The sequence below is a fragment of the Lichenostomus cassidix genome, chromosome 7 (genome assembly GCF_008360975.1).
Source record: "Lichenostomus cassidix isolate B80296 chromosome 7, HeHo_3.0, whole genome shotgun sequence".
Lineage (NCBI taxonomy): Eukaryota > Metazoa > Chordata > Aves > Passeriformes > Meliphagidae > Lichenostomus > Lichenostomus cassidix.
The window spans coordinates 1,359,279-1,382,855 of record NC_139488.1 but is presented as its reverse complement, the minus strand read 5'-3'; the positions used below and the strand labels follow the sequence as shown (position 1 = coordinate 1,382,855).

The window sequence follows — 23,577 nt, the reverse complement described above, 5'->3', positions numbered from 1 at the left end:
TATCAGGAAGGTATATCAGTAAAGTATGCTGTGCAGCATCCACCAGAGAGATTTTGGAGAGTTTGGCACAAGGAGAGGGTTCCATCAGCTCAGGGAAGTGTTATCACACATAGCTAATCCTTCCTGATGGAGTCACAATCACTGTCAGTCTCTACTGTGCCCAGCTGTGTTTCTGTTCATAAAACTGGGAATGAGCTTCCAATTGTAGGTGGCAAATGATCAGCCTCTCTTGGAGCTGGGACCATGCTGGTAACACACATCCCTAAAACTTCTCTGGAAGTGCTGGAAAGCTTTTACAATGGCATAGGAAATTATATTTGAGATTTTATTTTTTGAGATATTTGAGATTCAGGAAATTAATGCTTTTGGTCCCTGCTACTATCCAACCCAGGAACCACTTCTCCATGCTATGGAGAAGAAGGGCTGTGGGGGAAGTGTTTGAGTGCTCTTCTAGTACTGTGAGTGAAAATCTGGATGAAAATGATACTTAATTTTTTAATTTGACTTAATGCAGTAGTTGTGGAGAGTTTCACTTGAAAATCAAAATAAGTAAGATTAGAGCTAAGAAGTTAGGAAGAAATTTTTCACTGTGAGGGTGGTAAGGCCCAGAGAAGCTCTGGCTGTCGCATCCCTGGAAGTGTTCAGGGTTGGATGAGGCTTGGAGCTACCTGGTCTAATGGATGTGTCTCTGCCCATGGCAGGGGTGTGGAACTTTAAGGGGGATGATCTTTACGGTCCCTGCCAAACCAAACCATTTTATGATGCTATAGTAGCACTCCTGGCCTTGTGTTTCCAGGCCCTTTGCAATTTTGCATGCAGGTAGAAGGGATTAAAACCGCAGTGGTGCTGCCATGGCGCAGTCTGTACTGTGTCACCTCATCCTGGTGACACCCTGACGAGCTGGGCAGCAGCTGGGTGGCCATGCTGAGCTCCTCTCGTGGCCATGTGCCTGTCCAGGGGTTCATGGCAGTCAGCTTGATTGCATGCAACTGGATTCAAATGGGATGATAATTTTCTAGTGTGGAGCAGACCTTGCGGAAGGAAAACACTTGTGCCAGCTGAGCTTTTAATTAGGAGTACAGGGAAAATTATGCTCTCCTTCATTACAGCCTCCCACCTAGGGAAAGAAAGCCTCCAATTCGAAAGCATTCTCCCAAACCACAGGGTTTACAGGAAAACGGCTGGTGACCTCCAGGAGTGTTTTGCCTTCTCACGGGAAACATCTGCAAGCCTCTAAGTGCACACAGCCCTTGCTTCATTAGGACGTGCCTAATTGCAAGAAAATTCAGGGCTTTTGCAGCTCATTCAAGGAGAACTGTAAAATAATAATGAAAGGATTAAAAGTGTGTTTCCCCTTCCTGTGAGCCTACGTGACAGGGTGCCCAGGCTGGTGCTGAGAGCGTGGAGCAGAGAGAAGTGAATGGGGATTGCTGGTAATTAGTCATTCCTTAAGGGGCTTGAGTATTCCCCCTGTCTGGGGGTCTTAACAAATTGCCACAAGTGTTTGCAATTATTAATAAACAGTTCTCTTAGCTGCCTTTCAAGAAACCCTGATAATGGTGCTGTCTGTAAAAACACAGTTAATTAAGTAAATAAGTGGGAGGTATGGGAGTAGAATGTATTAGATAGAGATGGTGACTGTTGTTGGGCTTATCCTTTCTGGGGTGAAGGAATGTGTGATTATCTTTTTATAAAGACATTCCTGAAACCAGCAAGTCCAAGAATTTAAGCCTCCCCTTGTGTTTTTGGCTCCCTTGACAAACTGATTGACAAAGGGAAGTTGTGCTGCCTTCAGGCAGAGGCTGGTGCAGGGCAAATGCTCTGCTCTCCTGCATCTTTGCCAAAGAGATATTATTAAATGTTTTATGATTCAAAGGAAAATATATTCAGATGCTTGAGATAACTCCCTTGGATTTGGTGACAAGGATTCCTCACCATTGCTTCCCTGAGTGCTTTGGGAGAGGAGTGAGACACTGGCATTTCAGGTGGGGGTGACTGTGGTGGAGATAATGGATTCCACTCTTTAGTGCTTCATACACAGGCTGATCTGGAGAGGAGTTGAATAAAAAACGAAACAAGTTGATCTTCTTCCGAAAGTTGAGCTGGGAGGATTATAAAATCCATTAGTGTTAGAAGAAGCAGAACTAGATGGAGGCAAGTGTGATTTCTTAATTTAACGTATAGATTTATCATCAACAGAGCAGAGCAAAATAATGGGCTAAAAAGCAGAAGTAGTGGACATTTTTAAATGTCTCCATTATTTGCCACCTTTGAGTGAGCATTTGAATGATTTGGCTATTTTATGAAAAAATGTCAATGGGAAATTAATTTCCAAGCCATGTGCATGAATAGTGATGAAAACCATAAATTCAGTTCAATACAGACGATTATTACTCTTGTAATTGGGGCCATTAGGAGCTGAAACTCTGTCACTTTATGTAGCTGGTAATAAGTAAACAACTGAACGTGAAGTGTGAGTGTGTGAGCAATGCCTGGAATCCACTTTTGTGCTCACCAAGCAGTGCTCTGCTCCAGCATCCACCCAAAATCCCGCATGACTGGGGTGTAGAGGAGAAGTAGCCACTGGCTTGTTGCTGTCACTGCTGGTTTGGGGCTGCCCAGAGGGAAGGGGCATGTCCCTGAGCTTTGGGATGACATTAGTGGTGGCTGACCCTGCACATGTGCATTCTGTGGGGGTTGTTGTCAGAACGTGGAAAGAGCAGGAATGGCCAAGCATGTTTAGTGGAGAGATGGATTTGAGAGGGGGGTTTGCGGCTTGTCAGTAAATCAGGTCAGACTGGAGCTCCCCCCACAGACCTGGGGAAAATGTAAAGGGACATCTGATTTTCCTGGGTGTGCATTGAACCAGCACTGGAGGGTTTCCCTCGTGGAGATGTCCCTGCAAGGCCTCCCGAGCAGGTTGGAGAATACATGACCAGAGATGCTGAACAACAAGGGCAGCTTCAGACTGGAGGCACATCTTAAGCTGCTACTCTTTGCCCTCTGTTAGAGACAGGGAATGAGTATTTTTTATTAACCAGCAGAGGTTCTGCTGCAGGAACAGTTAGAGAACACAATCTTTATTTTCCTGCCACTCATCGGTTGCTGGGGCTGTATAAAGCAGCACATCTAACAATATACAACAAAGTGCTTTGAAGAGGGTTCATGATTATGGTGGGTTTGCATGGCTTGACAAGGAAATACATTGTGTTGTGCTCGTGTTTATGCCTGTACACAGCTGGAACATCCCTGCAAATACATGTTATTTTGGCACTCAATTTTAAAGAGCTGCTACAGCACAGCCTGTTGCTGTTTCAGAAGATGACTGGGATATGTTCCTGCTCTGTGTTGAGCCAAGGGACAAAGGGACTGGGAATCCTGTGTGACTCCTGCCCAGCTCCCACTTCACACCAGTTACTTTAGTGCTTTTTAACTACGTTGGCAAATCAGACCCAGAACAATTATTTCTGCCCTGGAGCGGCTGGGAATTGCCTCCTGTGGCTCAAAACGGGGCATAAAACTTGCTAAGTACTAGTTCACAGCCTGCTTTCTGGTCTCTGTCCCTCCCAGGTTTGTCTCCCTGGCGTCTGGGGGCAAACAGGAGCACCTTTGTGATTGCCCATGGCAGCAGCATTTCTCTCTCATGGCAGGGATGCCTTTTTACCCTGTTAGTTGTTACTCTCCTTAAAAAACCTGCCAAGAGCTCATCTAACCTCTCTGTTTTAAAGGATTCTCTGGGAAGGATGAGAGGTGCTGTCCCACTCTGTTTTCCTGCAAGTGATGAAGGACCTGACCTGCTGTTCTTAAATGCTGGCATAGTTTCCTCTTTTGTATTTTGAATATGGCATAATTATTAGGTGCATCGAAAGTATACATTGCAAAGCTGAGACAGGAAGATTAACGACTTATTGTAATGATGGATTATTAATGATCCATGATTATGCCCACATTTGCTTTGTGGCTTCAGCTTGTGCAGGTCAGGGCTCTCTCCTGCTCTGAGCTCTGTTTCTTCATCAACTTGCACTGCTAGTTGAGTACCAGTGAAAAAAAATGTGCACTTCTGCACCCCTCAGTTGATGTAGGATGATCACTTTTGGTATATGTCTTGATTTGGGGCAGTCTGTGGCCAATTTGTTGTTGTTGAGCAGAGGTGACCATTCTGGTCAGCACAGAGCTCCAGAAGCCAGGCCATGCACTGGTTTGGGGGGATTGATGCTGGGCAGTGCCTTCCCCTGGTTTCCCAAAATTTTGTGGCAGAGCAGGCTGGCAGCCAGGAGCTCAGTTGTTCAGACCTTTTGGCATGGATCAGACGGGCAGCAGAGGCCTAGGTGTGAGCTGGAGCAAGGAGATGTTGTATGTAACAGAGGACCACAGGAAACTTCTCTTTTTAATACAGACATTAAGTGCTTGGAAGTGCTATGAAAGAAATTTAAAGGATCAGCATGATTTATTCTAAATTAACTTTAAAGGGTTTTTTTTAATCCAAAAGAATTGATTTCTAGCCATATCAAAAACTGGGAGTAGTAACTTGTACAAAATTAATCTCAGTCAAATAAAACTCCTAGCCCTGGTTCACATCTGGGCTGGCTTCACCCCTGCCGAATCCTCCTGCAAGAACAGGCTCCAGGTGTTTCTGCCTCCTCACTGCAAAAAAATGGCTGCATTAGCTTTCAGGAAACGTTTAATGGGTGTGCAACGTGGAATATCAGTGTTGCAGTATATAGCTTTATTAGCTGAGCTGCAGGAATTGTTTTCCGAGCCGTGTTGATCCTTAGTCCGGATTGCAGAATGGAATGGAAGAGATTTATTAGTCCTTGGGAGCCTTAAGACAGAATAATACTTACCTGGCTGGAAACATGATCACTCTTGTAATAGATACTGGTGTATTTAGAACACAAGAAGAAACACCCAAACACATTTTGTAAATGGCAGGAAAGAATTTTAGGTGTCCTGGCAGGACAGGCATGTTTCTCACTGAAGGGTGAGCATGTTTGTAGGGCAGATCTCAAGATTTTTCTGAATAAAACTCTCTGTATGAGCTAGGACAGGGCTCTGTATTTCAAAAAGAAAGACGTGCCATCTCCTAGTTGCAATGGTTAATCCTTCCAGGTGTTCCCAGTCCACCAGAGCTACGTGAGGTCCCATTATGACCATGTCTTTCCATCTTGGGAATCTCTCAAAAGAGCTGTTAAAAATATTATGAATAATGTCTCGTTCGGGTGTTTTTTTACTCTGGTTTTACCAGAAAATTTAAAAATGGGAATGTTCATGCTCTTAAACTAATCCTCAAAATGAAGTGGTAGTTTCTATTTTAAAATATGAGCAAACCAAGCAGTTTTGGTTTTCTTCAACACAGCATAATGAACATAGGTCAAATATTTCAAGCTTTTAAATGTAGCAAGAACTTTGAAATTTTACTTTTACAAGGTCATAGACAGAAATAATATTCCAGCATTTCCTTTGGTGAGTAGACCCAATGTTTATTTGGAGAAGCAGCCCTTGCCGTGCCTGTTCAGCTTTGGTCTGTGCTCTTTAGCCCCTGGAAACACAACCCAAAAATGATGTGATCAACCCATGACGCTGTGAATGTCTTCAATGAAGCAAGCTCCTGCTTGCCCTCCCCGTGGGAGTCACAGATCAGCAGGAACAGATTTCTTCTGCCATTTTTGGGGCAGAGGGAGTTTCCTTGGGAGAAAACTTTGAGCAGGTCATGGGCTCCTGGCTGGCTCCTGAAGCCCTTTGCCAAGAGGCTGCTGGAAGCTGGAATTGCCCTGGCACAAGAGCAGATAGTTCTGCAGCAGAGAGACCACAGAGGGAACAGAGATAAGAATTGTTCCCATTTCTATTGAGGAAAAGGAAAAAAAAAGGGAGGGGGTGTAGTAAGTAAACAGTCAATAATTATAGTGCTCCAAAAACTAATTACTTTTGATATTTAGAAAAAGGACCTGCATCATCCAAGAGTATGTTTTAGCCAGTTTTACTGATTATGCCTGCAGTCATGGAGAGTTTTGTTTGTATTGATCTGATCCAGGAGTGGGAGCTCAGAAATGCCATTCTTGTCAGGCTCCTGTTTTGCGTAATATAATGCCCATTTCTAAAGTTTAGATACACCCAGATTAATTTGCTCACAGCTAAGAACCACCCACAAGCTGTTGATTAAGAGGAAAATACGTGCATTGAAAAAGACAGATCAAAACCAGCCCAGCCCCACACTTGACCATGTAAGCAGCATTGCTGTCCTGCCAGGCTGAGTGATGTGTGAAAAGCTGATGTGTAAAATGCTGCTTCTGAGTTTCTTTCTCTCATTGTTTTTGTCACTGCAGGCTGATAGACTGAGCCGAGCTGGGGTTCTGTGGTGGCTTTGAACTGGGCTTCAAAATGTAGAACAGAGCAGTGTAATATTAAAAGGTGTCCTTTGAAAGCTGCGTTAGGATGGTGTTTCCTGACATATCTCTGCTGTGCATTCAGCCTGGGGACTTATGGAAAGACAATGCATTTTTTGCTGTTGTTTTTCTCCTATTTAATTGCATAAAGCTGGGAAGAGCTGGGAGTCTTAAGGAAAGTGATGGGGAAAACAATGTCGGGTATAAGTCTTCTGGACAGGTTGCTCTTGGCTTGTCCAAAAGCCTGTACAGAATAGGGAAAAAGTTGAATTATCCAGGTCAGCTTGGATGCACAGGTTTCTCTAGCCTTGTGTCCTTCAGCCCATGATGGGAGTGCCTCTGCCCAATGTCTGAATCTGTCATTGGCAGAACTGGTAGGGGTTTGCTGAGACCTGGGTTTGACCCTTTAGGAGCTGGGGCCAATCAGCTTGCTCTTTTTCCTTCATTTCTGCATTTTCAGCCTTTCTGCATTTGATAGTAAAGAGCAGCACTTCAGCCCATTTGGGGAGAGGTGTTTAAATTGCTGAGATGATCACAGGCTGTATTTCCACCTTCCTATCTCTACTGCTGATGTTCAAGCAATCCGTGTGACCCAAGCTTGTGAATCACTACAGGTTTTTGTTGCGAATCCCTGCATGGCTGTGTACAGACTTTCTTTCCTTCTGTCTCCAGTGCCTCTGTTGCACACTCTCCTGACTGTTGGTGCTGTGGTTTCTTGCAGTGTGTGCTGGCACCGAGAACAAGCTGAGCTCCCTGTCTGACCTGGAGCAGCAGTACCGAGCCCTGCGCAAGTACTATGAGAACTGCGAGGTAGTCATGGGCAACCTGGAGATCACCAGCATCGAGCACAACAGAGACCTCTCCTTTCTGAGGGTAAGCAGGCTGCTGTTCTCCTTCCCTCTGCTTCCTGGGTTTGGGCGAGCAGCGATGGCTGCTGGGCTGGAAAAGACCAGGCATCTCTCCCACCAGCTCCTCTGTGGTGGAAGAAGATGACAGAATGTCAGAGATGTACAGAGAACAAGAGCAATGTCAGTGCTGTGACAAGTGCTCTGAGTGTGAGTCATTAAGATTTATCCAGCATTTGGGGAAGAAAGCTCTGACACTGGAAGGTGACACCTCTCAGGTCTCTCGCTGTGTGTTGCCAGCAGGTACAGGGCAGGTAAGGTGGGGTTTAGGAAGGTCAGAAAATTATGCAGATAAGCACTGGAGGACTGGAAAAGCTAATCCTAATAAAATTCCATATAATGGACTGATTGATGGACTAAGCAAGCGAAGAACTCTGGGCAATGTTTGTGTAGCATTTAAGAAAAAGGAAAAAAATACCACTGAATGAACATAAAACCCTCCTTGTGTATGAGACTGGAGCTGTGAGCCTCACTCCAGCATCCAGGGGAAGTCTGTGATAGATGAAGGCTGTCCTGCCACTGGGGAGCCTGGGTTGTGCACTCCCTCAGTCCTCTTTACATCCAGTTTTGGATTTGTGAAGGAACATTGCAGTGTGGTTTGCAGATGCCCTGTTGCCATGCTGGCAGCCACAAGAGACAAAGGTGAACACTGAGTTCAAAGGACTTCAGCCCATGGTTGTTTGGCATTTCACAGCTAACATGTTTAAAGAAATGTCCCAGTAAAGGAGTGATACAGGTGGGCATCTGAGGATGCTGCAGATGATGTGGCTGTAACAAGGAAGGTAGGTGTGAGGGCCAGGGTAGGAAGGGCAGCCCTTGGCAGTGTGGTTGCAGTCTGCACTGTGATTGTACTGTCCAACAGCAGAAGCCAAGCCATGACACAGATAAGGACTTTCACTGCTCATACTGCTCGCCTGTAGCTCTGCAGAATGCTGATGTCATGTTCCAGGATGTGTGTCTGTGTGTAACTGGCACTTCACGTGGCTGGAGCCCTGGAGTTTCAATCCGGCAGCAGGAAGAGGCGGTGGGAGGCAATCCCAGCTGCCTTCCGTTTGCCGGGTCTGGGTGAGCTGAGTGCTCAATTCCAGTCTGGAAAACTGTGAACGTTCCACCACAGCTTCTAGCAAAGGCAAAGCCAGCTCCCCAGCAGCATGTTTAGCTTTGCTCCACATTGAATTTGTTGGGGATTTCACAGCCTTGCCACTCCATACATCAGTGTATATTTACTCTAAGTGTACACCAGGCTGCTGAAAGATCTGCGAACAAAACTGAGCCACCAGACATGTCTGGAGTAAAGTTTGGGGTGCTAATTGCACTCAGACTAACAGATTGCCTGTTAATTTGAGTGACAAATGCCTCGGAAGTAAATGCTATCCATACATTTCACAGTTGTGACAGGTGGGGAAAACACATATGCTTTTGCTCTGAAATAGACACAGCCTTGGTGCAGCTGGACCAGCATTTCCCGATGCCTTGGACAGGTGGCAGAGCCTCCTCCTGCAAGGGCAGGATCCCCGCACTGACTGGGGCATCTCTGCAGTTTCAGATATTCCTGAAACCCCTGACTGGGCCATCGTGCATGGCTTGAATTCATCACAGACACTCCTTCCGCTTCGGCTTTCCTTCCTCCTTGCGCTGCCTGCTGGGAGGTAGGGAAAGCAAATTACTTGGAAATTAGGGAATTAGCGTTCCTTGCAGAGGGCTGCCATAAGCAGCATAAAATATTGGTGGAAAGAAGGCAGTAAAATCAGCAAATGAGAGCAAGAAGGAAGGGCTCTGTGCGGTAAATGAAGGTGGTTTGGTCACCTGTGCTTTCTGATGACAGCTACTGTCGCTTTTTTATTAGCTTTATTACTTCTCTTACCTGCATCTGCCCCCTCACAGATGTCTCAGCAAAAAAGCAGAACTTGAAACAAAACTCAGCAAACTGGAAGGCCTAGTTAGTATGATAAATTGTAGTCATTAAAGTGGAAAACCAAACAGAAGAGAGCATGTTCTCGGTGAGGCAAATAAATAAATAAATGTTGGCACATTTATGCCGATAATTCGACATTCATTAGTTAGGCAGTATTACTCATTTTATCATATTAAAAATGGTTTTAATGGCCAAATGAAGGTGGCAGATGGGACATAACTAAGAGAAAGGCTGTTTGTCTCTCTCAGACTTAAATATGGTGAACTCTCCATGTAACATCCCACTCCTTCAGGATGCTCCAGTGTTTTAGTCTCTGTTGCAGTAATTGCCCTCTTCCTCCAGCAAAAAGGCTTCAGGTAGGTGCTGGTGCAGCCCTGAGTTATCTGTGCCCCCAGCTGACCATGGCTCTGTGTGCTTACCTGCCCTCTCTGCAGAGCTCAGCTTAGCTGGGCAACTTCTTGCTCCAGGACACAGGGAAGACCCAGTGAGCTGCAGGCATGCTGAGCCTTTTCATCATGCAGTAATAAACAAATAGCATAAATGAATTGAAGTGAAAAAACCCCATAATTTTATTTACCCTGCAGAGGAACATTAAAAGATCAGCATCCCATCTCTCATATTTATTTAGACATTTATTCCCTAAGTAGATTTGCTTTATGTCTATGAGTTAGCTCTCTGGATATCTGCTGATGAAGACTAAAAGGGGTTGTCTGTCACCTGCATGAAGTGCTCAGCCACTTAAATTTCCATGCCTGCAGATCATGAGGAGCTCGATTTCTGTAAGAAGGGATTGCACATGCCAGTGGTTTCTTTTCCTGCTGTTCTTGTATGTGTGCAGAGCAGGAGTACAAATCTTCTGTGTTACTTTAGTGTATTTTATTTTGGTTCCTGGTGGTGTTGTAGTTGGTTTTGCTTTCCTGTGAGCAACTGCAATATGAACTTGTGAGCAATATGGATATGAGCTCTGCATGTGCTGCCCTCCAGCTCCATCAGCTCTGTTCCTGCTGCTTGGTGCTTCCCTGTGCTGTGGCCACACTGGAAGTCGTGGCAGAGGAAAGGAGCACTAGGTAGCAAGAAAAAGTGTGTCTAAGCCTGAGTGTTGGGTAAGAAAAGATGTTTCTGACATCTATGGACTGATAGCTGGCTTTCTTTGTCCTTCTGAGGCTCAGCCTGCCCACAGGAAGTGTACAAGGGGTGATTCAGTTTTTGAAGTCCTACCTGTGCCAGCTTTGGCAGGGAAATGAGGCTGAGGGCAATGCAGCCCATGGCTGCTGCAGTGCCACCTCCCTGTCACAGGCCTGGCAGGCTCTGCACTGGCACAGGTGATGCCAAGAGCGTGATTGAGCTGGGCAGGACAAATAATGGGGTGGAAAACAGCCCCTCAGGGCTCCATTGGCCCTGCTGCATGTCCAGGCACACCCAGCAGGTCAGCAGTGACACTGGTGAGGGGTTGGGCTCCATCTCCCAACCCACCCAGCTCCACAGGCCAGGCTTTTGCACTGGGATTTGCTCCATGAAACCAGATAAGCTGGTTGAGCTGGTGCGTGTCTTGAGTCTCGTCCAGGCAAGAGCTGAGATTTATTTCACTGCTTTGGACTTCAGGAAAAAAAAGCCTTGAGGAAAGCTCAGGTTGTTCATTGGTTCATATTGCAAACAACTGTTTGGAGAACAGAAGGGGGAACCTATTTTAGTTTCACTTGGCAGAGCTGACAGTTCCTGTTGTGGGCTGTTCTTATTTCTTAATACCATCTCCATATTCAATTTTCAAAATAAAATACACAATTAGTGGATCACAAAACGATCTTCTGCAAGTACTTCTGTTCTGTTAAACACATTTGGTAAATGAGAGTTATCTTTGACTAATCCCCTGGCTTTTAGCAATTCACAGTCAGTAAATTGTCTTCTCGTGCCTGGATTTTATTTAACCAATTCAGATTATTTATTTTTAAAGACATGATCAAAGTTCTGTGCTGTTCCCTGCCATAACTCTCCCAAGTGATTATGGAACTCATTTTTAACCGCAATCAACAGCCTTCAAAAATTATCTACTGCTGCTTTAGAGATTCTTTTTTCATTTACCTCAGCAGTGCTTATGTAGCACCTGCAGCCACACTTGGAGGGTAGCTGTCTGACATTTACCAGGGTGGGTGTTTCATGGGGGGCAGTTTTACACTTACTGCAGAGAAATAAGACCCTCATCTCCCCTCTGTCAGCACACATGGCCCTGTGCTTGGTGAGAACCCATGCCAGCCCCACCTTAGCCCTTTCCTGACAGTCACATTTAGGCTCTGTGGCAGATGGGGTTTGACCATTTGGGTGTTATGTTCTCGGTTGTTGGCTTTGTTTAATATTTGGAGGAAGTTTTGGTGAGACAGACCCCTCTGAGAGGCGAGGGGAAGAGCTGGGTTGCAAAGCATGCTGCCTGGCCCATGGCATTTGGAGCTGCTTCTGGTTAAAAAACCAGAAGTTGGTTTTTGGTGGTTTTTTTAAGGCTTTTTAGTCTTTTACAGCAAAACAGGGCTAAGCAGAGCATTTTGAAAGCTCTGGTGGCAGAGCTGAGAGAACGTGTTGGCACAGAGAGAGTCTGCCTCTGAACAGACATGTCGGGGAGGGGAGCACAGGGACAGGAGGGCATTGCCTTGTCCAGCTTGCTTGGCAGAGCACTGGGATGATGTGTGTGGCTCCTGAAGGCCTGGCAGCACAGCTCTGCATCCTGTCTGCAGCAAAATGGGATCCGACTGTCCAGCTGACAGAATTCAGTGAGCTCCCTGCTCAGCAGGAAGGACTGTGGAGTACTGTGCTGTCAGGAGGTCCCAGAAGGACAGGCTGTGGGGGCAGCTGTGTCTCTGGGGAGGGGCATTTCCCCCAGAAGTGCTAGGAAAGCGTTGCAGTGTGGCTCTACCCCAGCACGGGGATTGGGAGGGTTTGCTGGACAAAGCTGCCCTGTAGCATTTGTCACGCACTCAGTTGCATCACTTGCCAGTGTGTGTTTTGTTCTTGGCTGGCAAGAAGCACGGTGGCCTCCAGCTAATTACAGACCTGGAAATGGAGTACATGTATTTATGTGTTCCTAATTGCCCTCCCAGGACCTCACCTGTTAGAAAATAAAGCGTAAGCAGCAGCGGTGTGATGGTCAGAGCTGTGAATGCCACACAAGTCCAGGTGGAAAGGAGACACCTCCAACTTGCTGTTGAACACAACTGCTGTGCTGGGTGGGTTACAAGAGATCAGTTGCATGCCAGACCATGCTTCTGGTGTGGACAGAATGTTTCACACTGGCTGTGATCAGCTGCCAGCTGTGCTGGGTGAACCTGAGCCGAGTTTAAAGTGAGCTGCATCCCAGACTCAGAGGGTGGAGTGGGAGCAAAGGCTAAATGCAGAAGGCATATGTGATCCAGCTCTGCTCCAGGAGAATGGCTTCTTCTGCCATTTCCCATTGCTTGTGTAGAAATAGCAGCTTAAAATAATCACAGCAATTTAAACTGTTCCCAAAATGGCTAGGAGGTTTGGATTGCCAAGGAGGGGAATGGCATGGATTTGCATGCTCTTTTGGACCTGTCCTGTGCTTGGAAGTGAGTATTGAGATGCTCATTAGCTATTGCCCCATTGAATTGGCAATTATTTTTGGTGGCTTGGTATGAAAGGTACACTTGAACTAACCAGTTGTGTTTAGGAGGAGAGTTGGGTGCTGTTGAAATGCAGGCTCCTGTTTTGGTGCCTCAATGGACTGTGGAGTGATTTGGGTCTGTGCCTGCTGAGTGCTCCAAGGCTCCCTGGGAAGCAGTTTTTTGGAGAGGTTGTTATTGAAAATGGCTGCAGACTACCAGGATAGACTGAATCTGCTGAGGACAGCACTAGGCTGCTCCTCACATCCCACCTGCTGCAGGGCTGCCCTTGTGAGTGCTGCCAAAGCAAGTGGGGCAATAGCAGCTGCATCCCCACATCCATGTTCCCTGGATGGATTTGCTGTATACAACTCATGCCATCCTCCTCATGGAGTGAAGGAAAATTCAGAGAGGCTCCCCAGCCAGAGCTCTTGGGGTTCTTAGAGGTGAATCCCAACATGGGGCTTGTTTTGTTCCCTCTCTAGGTTGTCAGCAGCCAAGAGCTTCCCCAGCTCTCCCTCAGCCTTTCCCTGTGTCTCCTTTGGTAAGTGGGAGCATCCTTCAGCTGTACCACATGGAGAGAGGAGAGGTCAAGATTTGAAGTCCAGGGTGATTAGTGAGTCTCTTTAAATTGTCTTTTAGCATTTCCCTTTCAGCTCCCATTGTATAGCCAGCACCCCATCTCCAGCTGCCTGGGAAGCCTGCCTGATTCATGTGCAAGGCAGTGCTAGCAACTCCGGAGCAGCAGACAGAGATAAAAGAAGCCTGACTTAAATTATTCAGAGTAACCCAGAGCCACGCACATGCTGGAGATCAATAATATCCTTTTCACTCACTATCCCATCCTTGTGCTTGCAGTGAAGCTGCCCTTGGTTTGGCAGAGCAGAGCACTGGGGAGGTGATGTGGGGTGGCTCTCCAATGGCCAGGGTCTGCTCCTTGTGATGTGAGGTGGAAGTTTGTCCTTCTTGCTGGTCCTGCTGAACCTCACAGGCCCCTCTGGCAGCTTTCGGGTCCAGCAGGAGTGCCCAGTGGGTGTGGGATGGACAGCATGGGGTGCTCCTGCTTGTGCCAGGGTGCCATTCCACAGCACTGCCACCACCCTGCTGGGAAATTATGAGGTGCAAGAGGCTCCAGGACCAAAAATATGCCCAGGACATAAGGATCACTGCTCCAGGTGGAGTGTTTCCCAGTTTTGCAGAGGTATATGCTGGATGGGTGCAGGCCGGCAGCAGTTCAGCCAGGGTCACATGTAGAGGATGAAAACACAGACCAGGAGTCAAATATTTAACATGAACAAAAGCAACTATTTGGATTTATGGCTCTCTCTAGACTTGTTAATCTCTTTTTTTTTTTTAATTAAATACAGACTGTCGATTTTTTTTCCACTTGTTTATTGCCTCATCAGAGTCTTCCTTCTGTCCATCCCTGAAGGGGTCTGATGCCTGGGTGTTGGCAAAATACATGTGGCTAAATCAGACCCCAGAAGTTGCTGGGACAAGTGTGATAAAAATGCTGGTAGTGGAAGGGAGGGCATCATTAAAAATAAAACAGTGCAAACCTTCTTAATTAGGTGCTGTGTCTCACCGAAGCTGATCTTCCCTCTAGGCCAGTGAAACCAATTATACCCTCTCTTTCAACCACCTTATGTTGTTAATGATCTTACTCTTTAAATGTAAACCTCTCCCCTACCAACGTGATTGGAAATGCTGGACTGATTGAAGCTTGAGAAAACAAACAGCAGAGTAAAGTTAAACTAACCAACAGAAAAAAACCCTAAAACAACTGCGGTTGCAAACACTTTTAAATTATAAATGGATTTGTTAGGTTGTAAAGCAAGTGAGCAGTTTTCTTACAAGCACAGAAAGAAAGGTTATGTGGTGTAAATGGTGAGTGTAATGAGATTTGGAGTCTTAACCCTGACTAGGAGATGGTATAAACTCCACTGTTTCACGCTGTTCACTGACAAGCTTTGCTCGGATGTCATTAAGGCTTATTTATTCTCCTCTTTGTCCACCCACCCTCTCAATTCCTTCAGTGGAACAGAGATGGAAGTCAGGAGCACAGATGAGGTGTGGAGAGGGATATAGCTACATATGTAATCGTGGTATAGCAGCCTGTGCCAAGTGGGAGGGTGTTACACTTTCCTTTGATTAACATTTTTCTGTTTTCCTTAGTGTTTAGGCAATAGGTTGCCAATTTTTCCTCTAACCCTCCCTCCCTACAATCCCATTTTACTATGGAATAAAATGAAATTAGACAAACCAACTGTGAGAGAGCCGAATAATCTTGCATTGTAATATACTGACTCAGAGTCCTGGATCAATGGGCTTGAATTGCTGTTAAAATCCATATGAAAAGGAAAGCAAAGGCTTTTGCTGTAAGCTGTGTCAAGGGGTGGAGGAGCAGAGGGACGGATTGAGGCTTAGCCAACAGTTTTTGTACTAAACTGGATCAATTTTAAAGGTTTCCTGTGTAGATGCCAGCCGTAGGGCTTTTATAGTTCAGGAATGTCAGCACAATTGTGTGGATTGCAGCGTTCAGCAGCAATGCTCCCACCCCAAACCTGGCCCCAATTACAGCCCCACACTCACTGATCCTGCGTGGATGCCTGGGAAGGCTGGAGCAGAGGGACAAGTCAGCCTTCCTGAGCATCCTCCTCCAAAACAGCATGTCAAGGGAGTGTTTTCAAGCATGTGTGCTGTGAAAGCTGCTTCATTGTGTGGCGCTGGTCTGAGGAGCTGGGGGACTGGAACTAGCCAGGGTGTGATACAGGATGTGTCTCTGGGACTGGGGAGTGAGGATGGGCTTGTCCAACCCACCGAGCAGCCAGCAGGGATATATATCTTAACCACACAGAGCTGGCTCTGAGTGCTGAACCCTGCAGAGTGTGAAACCAGGTGCCACTGACTTCTCAGGGTAGGCATGCCCAGGGTCATCCATCATCATGGAAAGGTGGAACCAGAGAGGTTTGGTTAAAGAATCGAGGGTCTAGTCCTAGTTCAAGGCAGTACTTCCATGGGGTAAGCACAACTGGTCTGATCCTCTGGTACTCATGTTCAGAGTTAACTCAGAGGGCAATAGAGTCTGCATGCTGTACTGAATAGCACTCAGTGTTTCTTTTCCCCCTTTGGTGGTCATTAGTCCTTCCAGAGAGAAAGAATGAAGTGCTTTGAGGTAACGTCTGAACATAATAAACCTGGAAATGTCAAAAGGCGAGGTAGAAATATCACGCTGATTTTGACAAAACCACACTGTTTTGTGCAGGAAAAATAATACTGATAGCTTAATGTTGCTCACTGGAGAGTGGTTATACCAAAAGTACATTTTGTAAGAGAGTTTATGCTGATGCTTTGAGAAAACAACCTTAATGAGCACAAGATGAAACCCTCAATGTAAATGCTGTTCAGTTTGAATATGGTGAAAGTGGGATTGGTAGCCAAGCTGAATGGTGGCCAGACCCTGATGTCACCACTTATTCTGATTTCTGATGTTTTGGGATTGACTCAATCCTAAAGTGCCAGCAAAAAAACTGTACAATTTCATAAATTGGTCTCTAATTTGGGATAACGATGGTGATGGTGGAAGCATCTGTATATTGCTGCCTCCAGACAGGGAAGCTTGAGATGTGCAACAGCGTTGACTTAAATTCTGTAAATCAGAACCAAACTCCCGGTGTAATACATACCCCAGGAATAATAATGACAGTTCAGCCTCAAAACTATGCTGCTGAGTAAAGGCCTAAGAAATCAAAATCCATTCTGAATATCAGGGAAGCCCAGAAGATGATTAAGGAAAAAGAAAAGACAACTGCAAAGCTGTGGCCTCCCTGCATTTCTGTCCCATTCGTGTGATGTCCTCGTAAGCACGTGATACCTTGCCTAAAATAGGGAAATGTATTAAAAACAGCCCTTGCCTGGACCCCTGTGGAAGGGCACTACAGGAAGGGATGCAATGAACTTCAGTTCCAGATAATTTTCAGCGATGCACAAGCAGAGAGAAATAAGGTGAAAATCTTTGCAGATATTTATGCTTGTTAGAACTACCATAGAGAGCGGAGACAGCTGCTCAGCTTCAGCCCACAATATTTTGCTGGCTCTGGTTGCAGTCGCAGCTCTCTGGCTGGTGCTGGGTGACCTCCTTGCCTGCCTCCTGTGCCTGCTTTTTATCAGAAAATGCTGATATTCAGAATTGAGGCCAGGTGAGGTCCATCAGTTTAGGAGGTGGGAGCTGACCCCCCCGTGTGTCAATTAGCTCTGGTGCCCAGCAGCAGCGTGGCTGGAGGTCAGGGCAGCGCTGCCCAGTAATGACGGCAGGTGCTGGAACACGCTCCCTCGGCAGCTCATCATTTCGGTGCCAAACTAATAATTTGATCTCGGCAGAGCAGCTGGTTTTAGACTACAGATTATCCGCTATTTCATCTCCTCACTGAGCTGCAGAGCTGATTTGTTTCAGCTATAGATCAATTATGTCCCAAAACAACACTCAGTTCACTTGTATCGTGTGAAATGAAGATAAAATGGGTTCAGGCGTTAAGGATAGATCTTGTATTACAGACCCTCCTTTCCTGCACATAAATACCCATCACGAGGGAGAGACTATTCATTCATTCCTGGAGCGAGTCATGCTCATTTCATTAGGAGACAGTGAATTATTTTAGCAGAACAATGCATGTGTAAGAATAAACTGTGCCTAAAAGGGCATTTATTTCTCACACTGCCTGTTAAGTGTCCCTGGTCAGGGGACACCCTAATCACTCAAAGTGATCAAATGTAAAGTCAAATACATCTGCTTAGAGCTTGTTGGGAAGCACTGCATATTGCAAGGAGACCAGTCCTTGCAAAGCAGGTGTTTTCATGTGGTCTTTTACTTGATGTTATTGGCCTTTTAAGCAAAAGTTTCTCAGTGAAATTGAGAACTACAGTTTCATTTGCAAGGAAGACCCTCACCTTGCAAATCAATCCGGTGCGTGCTCAGCCGGCACATGCCTCGACTATGCTATTAAAACAGCAAAGTCCCAAAATCATGAAATAATGGCATAGCTAGAGGTATTCCTGGTAGGCAAGCCAGAATTTCCTTGGGCAGGGTAGGTCCAGCAAATGTAAATCTATGCCAATATGGATATGTTGGCATCTTTCACAGCAGTTCTGCCATCTCCTGCTTTGGGATCAATTCAGCCACTCGTGCTGGTGGCTAAATAGAGCTGGCTGCAAGCATTCACCAAGCAAATGCTGGTAAAATGTTAAAGTACTGTTTTTGCTTTGGCTTTGTGCGCCTGGTGTTTGACCAAAATGCACAGTATTTATTTAATAGAAGAGGTAATTAATTAGTGTGCTTTTCCCCTAGTGGATTGCAGTGATGCAGGTGTCACACAAGTATCATCAGAAGGTTCCCCAGTGTGCTTCTGTGTGCTTGTGGGGAGTAAACTACCCACCTGTATCTCTGTTTTCTGCAAAAGAGGATTTTTCAGGTGGCATTTGGAGCAACCTGTGCTAGAAAGCTTTCTGCCTCTCTGTAGGCAGAGGGCTGGGAGAGGGGAGCACGGTGAGTGGGGTTTTGTACAGCCCTGTGTTGGGAGGTGTGGAGCAGCTGTTCCCAAGAGACTTCAGTATTCCCAGGGCTGATGCCCTCAGCTCGATCTAGCAGGATGAATTTGAAAATACCAGCACTGAAAGGAAAGCATTTAGAATAAGGTAATTGCACACACATGCACAAGCACATTGGAGCCAGCTAAGCCTGCAGCCAGGAGTTATAAAAATCCTATTTATTTAAATGACTTTGAACAGAGTTCACCTACTCCCTGAGATTTCAGTTTAAAAAGAAATCATTTTGGTTGTGTTTCTGCACCTCAGTTCCTCCTGTAAAAGGTCACCTTTTTCCAAATGTGCCTTCAGACTGTGAGGCCTCATCCTGGTTTCTTTTAAAGTTTCAGTTGTTGGTTAAAGCCCTTTGCTGTACCTGAAGTGTTTGGTTGTTCCTTCTGGAGGAAAATTGAGTATATTTTTACATCTAATAAGGGCTGAAATTTTGTTAGGTGAAGCAACCAGTAGTTTTGCAGTGTTTGCTGACTGAACTATCCCTGCGACTGTGAGAAGCCCAAATGCAATGGCTCCTTAAGCAATTTTTAATTTTTCTTTTTCTCCCATGAAATTTTAATGCTGCATCATGGCATGAATTCATAGCGGATGCAAATATTTATCAGATCTGTTGCAGACAGCATCCAGTGGATGTTAATTTGCCAGAAGGATGAATCCCATTGTGTGTGGTTTGCAGGGACTTCTGAGAAGCAAAAGGAGCTGGCCTTCATCTTGGCTTCAGGAAAGCTCCCAGTAAAGGCTTCTCTTGTTTCCTTAAATAAACATATCCAGCTCCATCCTCCAGAGGCATCTCAGAGTGCCCCTCTGGGGCTCTTACAAAATAAAAAGGACTATTGTCTGATAGCACTTTTAAAAGGCAATGATTTTTCTTAGCCCTCACTTGACTGGGAGGTAATCGGCCATCATCTCGCTCAATACAAGGCTTTGTTTTTGTTTGTTTAATTTTTAATTGAGTTAAATGCCTCCTCTGCCTTCCCACTGCCTCTGATCTCTGCTGGAGAGAACAAATCTTAGCAGCCTGGAACATCACACATATCTCTGATGGCTTTCGTCTCCCATATGCTCTGGTTCAGTAACAGTTTTGGCTGATCACTGTGACAGCAAAACACCTTTTTATTTAAGCTACAGCTTTCTAGAAATACGTCTTTGGGCTTAATCAACATAACCTTCAGCGGTTCTTTGAAACCCAGGATCTAAAAGCCATGAATGTCAGAAACACTTTATGGCTTGTGGGAGCCTTTAGTGCTTCTGACAGATAAAAGTGGAGGAGGAAGCCATCAAAAAATGCACCACATACAGGCTGGAATGGGATCTTGCTGGTGGCTGACAGTTGTACCCCTGCACTGGGAAGGAAAGGCTACCAAAAGGAAAACGTATGACTAAAGGACAGGATATACTCTGTGAGATATCTGTGTGTGCCAAGCTCAGGCACCCTTTACTGGCAGAAAGAATCCTCTGCCAAAAGGTCTTTTGGACGTCAGAGCTGTTGGTTTATTATTAGGACAGTAGTGTTGTTGTTATTTTTAAGAAGAAGAGTATAAAATGAGAATAAATTACAGTAAAATGTCAGCAACTGCTGAAAATAGAGGAGTAGCAACAGTGTGTCTCTGGCATTTTTGCAGCCAGGCAAGCACACGCAGCAGGAATAGTGCCAGCATGCAATTTCCATCAGCTCCAATTACTACCTTGGCCTGGTTTTAAATATTTAAAGTTTCGAGTTTAATTTTGGATGATGTTGAATAACAAGAATCAAAATATGGAAATTCACTAAGGAGTATTGGTCGCAGGAAGCGGGTATCAATAATGTAGGCCGTGTGGGACTGAATGGCCCTGGTCTTCCAAGAGATCTTTTCCATTTCTCTTGTGTTCCCTGTCTAAACGTGATTTATTAAACAATCCTCTGAAGGGATTGTCCTTCTCCACTATCTTTTATTATTGGTGGGAGCCAATTTGAGGCTGACTCTGTTGTGCGAGGGACTGGTTCCCTTGTGTGATTGATGAGCCAGATGGGAAGTGATTAGACTTTTACAAGCCCATGCTGCTTGGAACAATATTACCAGCAGAAAAAAAACTGCTGTTTTTCAAATTTCAGATTCATTGCCTATTATTGCTTCCGAGGTTCTCCTTCCTCCTCTTCCATGTCTCCCCATTTTTCTGGTTTGCTTTGCAAGATCAGGAGAGCACGTGGAAGAGTGGCCAGTGGAGGTAACTGTAGGAGGCAAAGCTGCCAGCTGTTGTGGGCAGCCATGATTTTTTTCCTTTACTGTTATTTTTTATGGAGACTGATTGCAATTTGTTCCTGATATGCCTCCCCTGAGGTTTTCCTTCTTCAAAGAGAGGCAATGAACCAGACAGGCTGTGGAGCAAGGCTGGTAGGAGGAACAGGAGGACAGGTAGGATGTATGTGCTGCTTCCCTAAACACTAGGGGGGCAAACCACAATCCCTTATGTTGGGGCTGTCAGTGCAAACCCATTTGGCCTCTGTCAAAGAGCATTTGCTGGATCACTCCATGGTTTGCATGCAGTGGTGGCCAAGCAGAGACTTCTCCCAGGGATCCCAGCAAACCTCATATCTGACTGTGCTTAGCAGGCAGCTTTGCTCCTGTCTGGGTCAGGGGTCCAGATGTCCTCACCTTCTTCTGGCTTTCACCCCAGCCACCCATTCACCTTTAACACATGGTTGTTTCATCATAACACCTCTGCTCCTTCTGCTCTTCTAGGTGCCTGGCAGAGTTTCATCCTGGAAATGTAAGGTGGTGCATAATCATCCTGGCCTTTAAGATTCCTAAATCAATTCCTCTTGATTTCATTCAGGAGTTTCCACTTTGCTATTTTTTTATTTTCAAAGTCTTCCTCAGGAGACCTCTAAAAGTTGCCCACCAGAGCAATGGCAAATTGCTGAAACACACTACAGCACTCTACAGCAGACAAGTATTGCAGTGAATGGGTAATCCTGTTCCCCTGGTACAAATTAAATGGATTATTCCATTTCAGCTTTAAAATGCACCCTTTATGCACGCATCACAGCCTCAGGGAACTGTCCCCTGTCACAGCTGTTAGCTGAAAGTTGTCACTGAGGCCAAACTGAGGTGATGCCCAGCCCAGAACCTCTAGGGCAAAGCCTGCTGGAGAGATGAGCAGGAGCACTGCTGGTCATGGCTTCGTGGCCTCCCAGTGGCAGGATTTCATCTTGGTCAGCTGGAGTGGGGCTTGGGGTGTGGGTGTTCTTTTGGTTGCATTGAAAAGATGTTTCATGAGTATCTGTCCTGCTGTCGATCATAAAGCTTCTGAAAAAGGGAAAAGAAAGGTAATGGGTGATGTTTTACAAATGAGAGACCTAATAGGGGATGGCAGCACCTGGATGAGGGAGATGGGAAAGGAGGATTTGTGACCAAGAGAAGCAAACTTCTGTAAAATCCAGAGCTGTAGAAATATTTGATGCTTCAGCTGAACTGGAAACAAATTAGAAAAGTCAATTGGCGTTGCCTCAAGTGAGAAATCTTTTTATTTTACTCATCAAACCAAAAATTCTGCCAAGCGTTTCTTTGCAACAATTGAAATTTTTTTTGTTCAGATCAAAGTTCTTAATTTGTTTTAAATAGTAAACTACAAAGCAGTAAGCACCTTGATTTTTCAATTGTGTTTTTCTTCCCCTTCCCAGGCAGAGCTATTTGCCACACTCAAGATTAATACACAGTTTACTTTGGTCGACCAAAAACTGACTTTTTTTCCCTCTCTGTGCTGATATGTTTATTCTTTGAAAACTTTCTCCAAACTAATAAGGATGGATTTTTCCATGGCGTTTTATCAAATCTACCTTCTCTTTGCTGGGTTAAAATTTGATGGAAACAAGTTATTCATAAAAATGCAGGTCAGATTTTGTTGTAGTTAAAAGAGCTCTTGCCTCCCTAAGAAATATAATAAATGAAAGAAAATGAAGATCACAGATGTTGTAATAAAATTAGTAAATGTGTGTATCATTGAACTTCATTGAAATTATTGTAAATGGTGCTGTTACATTGTTTAATTATGTACAATTAGCCCAGGAATCGCTCAGTCCCTGCTGGAGCCTTTTCTCTTGGATTTACAATAGGTCATGGTAGAGTATTTTTCCCATTACTGTCATGGAGGCAGTAATTGAGCTGGATCTGATCTCCCATATTGACTGGCTTTATCCATAGAAGTGTAATTTATTTATGTAGAAATAGTTCTTCTTTGCCATTTTTAACGGGAGCCTGGAGCAGGCATAGAAGAGATGGCAGAATTTATAGTCCACTAAGGCATTTTTCCTAAGAGTCATCTGTGAAAACTGATTTGGGCATTTAGAGCAGGAATAAGATAGTTTTGGTAAGTCTTGGAGGTGCTTGTCTTGTGGCCCATGGGCTGGTGATGCCCTGGGCGGTGGGGTTAGGGTTTGTCTACAAACACATGTATATTTATTGGGAATCCTTCTCCAGAAGAGTCCAGTCCTTGCAAAGACTGGTGTACTGATCTGGTGGATGCAAGGATTTTGCCTTCCTAAGCATTTCAGTGTATTTGGGGGTTTCTGCATATTGATCATGCCAGCGAAACCCACTCAATAATACAATAAATAATTTATTTGCTGACACTTTGCCCAGCCTGCTCTCTATGCACCTCACAGAGGTGTGCTGTGAGAGCTGTCTGTGTTAGCTCTGCAGGCAGGGAGGGCAGCAGAAACAAACACAAAGTTCAGCTGAAGCCTTTCCTGGCAGCTCAGCTGCCTCAGGCACGTGCCAAGGAGAGGAGGATGGATCAGCAAGGGTTCAGGTGTTGGGGAGACTGTGGGGTAAGAGGTGCTGTGTGGGGATACCAGCTCCTGCCTAGGCATAGCAGCTCCCTGTTGTGCTTGAGCTCGAGCCAGATGGGAATTGGGATTTTAGGAAAGGCCAAAGCACTTGAAGCCTTTCTCTGCCCCTCTGTGAGCACAGACTTGGTGCAGGTTAATGTGCAAGCACCACACCAGGGAGGGCAGCAGGTAAAAGGTGTGACCATCTCATGTCTCTGAACGAGGACACCTCTTTGCCTCAGCTGCTTTATGCACTCTCCACCTTGCTCCTGAAATGCCAGGCATTGCTTCAGATGGAGCAAAAGCACACCAGAGCTCAGGTTGGCAGTTCCTGGCAGGTGTGGTACCTGTGGATGGACTGGAGCTC

At 45.5% G+C, this 23,577-nt stretch overlaps 1 protein-coding gene across 4 annotated transcripts in view; it reads left to right on the top strand.

The window, feature by feature from the left end:
- ERBB4 (erb-b2 receptor tyrosine kinase 4) overlaps positions 1–23,577 on the top strand; it is a 552,538-nt gene that overhangs the window by 211,060 nt on the left and 317,901 nt on the right. For all 4 annotated transcript variants that reach the window (XM_085065694.1, XM_085065696.1, XM_085065698.1 and 1 more), the window contains exon 2: positions 7,105–7,256. In XM_085065694.1, the coding sequence (XP_084921820.1) occupies positions 7,105–7,256 (152 nt within the window). The remainder of the gene's footprint in view (positions 1–7,104; positions 7,257–23,577) is intronic.